The sequence below is a fragment of the Apis dorsata genome, unplaced genomic scaffold, assembly GCF_000469605.1.
Source record: "Apis dorsata unplaced genomic scaffold, Apis dorsata 1.3 scaffold_309, whole genome shotgun sequence".
NCBI lineage: Eukaryota > Metazoa > Arthropoda > Insecta > Hymenoptera > Apidae > Apis > Apis dorsata.
Window position 1 is genome coordinate 609941 of NW_006263581.1, and position 4252 is coordinate 614192.

The 4252-nt window shown below is 44.1% G+C and overlaps 1 protein-coding gene across 1 annotated transcript in view; it reads right to left on the bottom strand.

Moving 5' to 3' along the window:
• The window catches only part of LOC102675873, a 16013-nt gene that overhangs the window by 8409 nt on the left and 3352 nt on the right, over positions 1-4252 (bottom strand). Inside the window, exons 7-13 of the mRNA XM_031511342.1 lie at positions 4185-4248; positions 3354-3764; positions 2677-2881; positions 2400-2585; positions 1955-2109; positions 1546-1647; positions 1337-1454 (exon numbers count right to left, since the gene is read on the bottom strand). Of these exons, the coding sequence (XP_031367202.1) occupies positions 1337-1454; positions 1546-1647; positions 1955-2109; positions 2400-2585; positions 2677-2881; positions 3354-3764; positions 4185-4248 (1241 nt within the window). The remainder of the gene's footprint in view (positions 1-1336; positions 1455-1545; positions 1648-1954; positions 2110-2399; positions 2586-2676; positions 2882-3353; positions 3765-4184; positions 4249-4252) is intronic.

The following is a 4252-nucleotide window of genomic DNA, read 5'->3' on the forward strand; positions in this document are numbered from 1 at the left end:
ACGGTTGTCATTATCGTGAACGAACGCCCTCGAAAATAATTTATAGACGACCAGAGGTGGATATAGAATACGCGAGTTAATGCTTAAATCTTGATGATTTATAAAGTCCATTCTTTTTGAACGTGGAGTATAAATTATGCGATCCAACGCATACCAAAAGATAATCGAGAATATTTAAAAAACAATTAACTTTACGATAACAAAACTAAGAATATTGAATAGAATTTTAAATTTTGCTGGAAAGCTTCTGCTCAAGATCGTAAAAAAGTCGTAAAAATCGTCCTTAACTCGATTTATCGATCTCGACCGCCAAGCGACATCTAAGAATTTTTCGTCAAAGTAGGAGTATGTAATTCCATTCTGTCTGTAAAGTTTCATGGAATCGGTCAGTTTATCGAAAAAATCGTTCGAGAAGAAGAAGAAGAGGAAGAGGAAGAACGAGAAGAGGAGAAAAGGTCCGCGAAGATGAACGTCCATTGGATTCGATCGAACCGATAGTTACCTCGCATGCGCGAGAGAGGAAGAGAGCGGAAAATCGGATCGCGCGAACAAAGGGACTTTATTTCAGCTCAGGCGCACCGTACTCTACGTATCGACGAATCCGTGATATATCTTTTCAAGAAACGTTGGTGTACGTTGCATCTCGTATTTCCCTCTCTCTCTCTCTCTCTCTCTCTCTCAGGGAAACTCTGTCGCGTCGTAATAAATAAAGGATATCCCGATGGGGGACATCCTTAACGCGCTATCGTATTGCGCGTGGGATGCGATACGACGAGCATCGAAGGTAACATCGATACGAGGAGGAAACGGTCGGCAGTGGTCCAGTGGTTACGACTCGTTTAACGCTGCTCGTTAAACGATGAAGATCGATGGCGGTGGTGAAAGCTGGCTTGAAGAAATTTCGTTCGCTCTTTGAATAAATGGCACAAGGAAGGGAAAAATCGCGTCTGATCGTCCTGTCGCTCGCAGGATGGAATGGAAGCAAACGGATTGGACTTTGTTGGGTTTGGAGAAATTAGAAGGGATAAAAGTTGAATTGTCACGAGTGATTAATTGATCGAGTCATCTCTCTTTCTCTTTTTCCTGTTAGAAGAAATTCAAAGATATATATCTAATAGAGTGGTGATATCTCTAAAAAAAATCTTTGCGTAATATCTTCTATCCCTAGGCGTAAGAGCTTCTTAAATCGAACCTTTCAAACGAGAAGACACCGGCTCTTCGTTCCCTCGACACGGTTAATACACGGGTGTCCGCGATTCCCAACGGAGGGAAGAGAAAGAAGGAGAGCGTTACATCCCTCCTCTCGAGGGATGAAAGAAAAATTCCGATAACTTACCCCGGTGAGATCGATCTCCTTGCAATTCCTCTCGTCGAAAAAGGTGCTGTAGCTCTGAAGCACGAGCAAGTGGCAATGGAACTCGTCCTGATCGATTCGCACGATACAGTCGGCGTTCCTCGAAAGATCGATCGAATGAAATTTAAGCCCGTAATCCCCGCCTCGTCGATGCATCGACTTGCTTACATCGAACACAACTATAAGCTTACTTGTAATTTGTGATACGCCTTGCCAACTCCTGATACAGGTCAGTCTTCTCCGGGAGAATTATGTTATTCCAATCGATTGGTTGCTCGCCCGTAAATCCGAGTCTGTTCGAAATTACACCCGTACGATCAACCGTTTATCGAGAAACATCGACCTTGCGACGATTGTCGGGAAATCGACAGTTCTCCCCTTAACGTCGAAACGAAAGAAATATATACGTACGACGACAGGTCGACGTAATTTCATATAAACGAAAGTCTCTCCTTAGAGCGAGACGGGATTATAAATAATCCGTCTCCGTTTCTCTTTCTCTCTTTTTCGCGCGAAAATTACGTCGACCGATTTCTTTTTCGACTCGGTCGGAGGAGGATCGATTCTCGACTCTACTAATGAAAACTAATGAAAACTCACGCGGAGAGTGGCACTTCCTGTAGCATCGATGTTTCGCGGGACGACGACGACGTGGACTGCTTCTGCTCCGCGCTTTCCATTTGGCCGATCTTCGCTTTGAACGGATGCATCGTGGATTTATACTCGTTCTCGAGAGCTGGCAACCTTTTGTGAGTCTGTTTCGAAAATATATAATATAAACGATAACTTTAACCAGCGATCCAGAGATTCAACTCGAGCTTGGTTGAAACATTTTCTTTTTTTAACGCCGAGCTATTGTTCTTCCAAATTGCGTTGACTATCTACTTCACACTGCTTCAATCTCCGTTACGAGAATTGCTTTCACTTCGTTAAGTGCTTCGTAGAGAGAGATTGAAACTACCCACGCGATTTTAATAAAGAACGATGGATAAATCGACACACTCGAAAAGGGGGAGAGGAGGAGGCGCCGTGACGCGAAATTTACTTGCAACTGATTGATCATCGACGACGATACATCTAACGGAAGATCGATCGGTTTCGGATGCGTGGAGCAATCGGACACGCATCCGCCAAGCTCGTTCCCCGATTTACTTAGCTCGGCCTTCACGTTGATCTTCGTGTGCTTGGGATCGGCGACCAGCACGCTCACCTTCTTCGATTCGAACACCACCTAAAACGACTATGCGTCTGCCTTGAGGCCAACAACATTCCTAAGGGTTAGACGGATACATCCCGATCCGGCGATCGATCGGGACATTTACCTGATTCGGAAGGATCTTGAGGTTACCGCTTGGGGTTGATTGGAACGGGAAAACTCGCTTCGAATTCTCGCCGTCGTTTATACTGATGAATGCGCGATCGTCACCCCGTTCCCTCGGTCGTGACTGTATCTGCTGCATTAGATAGGCCAAGTTCGGACACACCGCTTCTCTCTTGCACTGGCTGCAATCACCGTCTCGTCCTGGACTGCACAACCATTTTCCAAAACGTTCTTCGTTATTTCTCGTTTTTTTTTTTTTTTCTATCGTCGATGAATGAACACGGTTCGATTATATATCGTTACATTAACGTCGAATATAATTTATAGTGTGATCTATAAAGGTAATAGCGAAGGTAGTAAATGCTACAATTACGGATTGTGTACGCGTGTTGTGCTCGAGGTGGATAATAATAATTGGCCGAGGCTAATGGAAAGGGCTATCAAATATTACGTCTGATGATTATAAACGCTGCAATTTACGGACATTTGGCATTATTATCGAGGATTATCGCGGTGTAAATTCGATGCGTTCGTTCGATAAATTATATTCCGTACATCACAAATTTCCATATCGTATCACTTTATCAAGCTCGTTGTTCCATTTAACAAATCGTCGTCCGAAAGGGTAAACCGTTCTTAATAAAAAACTTGTAAAAAACGTGATAACGTCCTGGTTACCTGGAATGAGCCATTAGTTTGGAAACGGGATTATCAGAGGGACGACATCGTTCCCCGAAGAAGCTTCTGTCGCGTTTCCACTGTTCTCCCGTTCTTATATCTCGTTCGGGATCATCCGAATCGTCGTCCTGTCGAGTGGATGTATCGTCCTCCGATCTAATCAAATTTTTCGCAGTGTTGATCGTGTATCTGGCCAAATCGGATCTCTGATCCTGGAGATGCACCCCCTTCGACGCGAAACGATGATTCTCCGACAAAGAGCCGACCTGCACCACGCGGCTGTCCTGATAAATGTGCACGTTCACCGGTCTTTGCCGCTTCGATAAACGTCGACGTCGTCTCAAAGTAACTTTCCTCCGCTCCGCTGGATATATAGGAGATCGATCCTCCGACGTTTCGTCCTGATTCAATCTGTCCATAGGAAAGAGAGAGGGAGAGGGAGAAAATTTTCACCGGATTCTTTTCGAGAAATATAACATTCGTGTGCGATGTAATTTAATCAGCTCCAAGTAAATTATCGACAAAATTTACTCTTCTAAAAACTTTATCGCATAATCTTTAATTCTAATTACGATTCTACGACGATTCTCTTCAAATTGATATTTCCCTCCAAAAAAATTCTACGTATTATTCACCGCACTTCTGTTACGAAATATCGAGCAGAACGACTTCGCGGCTTCGATCGTTGGACTTTTAAAATTCTTGTGCTTCCGATTAAACTTTGGATTCATTTCCAAAGTTTATTCCACGACGAGTAATAGAAATTCCCATAATAACGTTATTACTCGAATGGAGGGTGAGTAATCCGCAGTCGTTAGGCGTGATAATTACCTTTCCTGGCGCGGGGACCGGGCAGTGTGGATCACCGATGGACTCGGCTCGCGCGGAACCGCCACTTC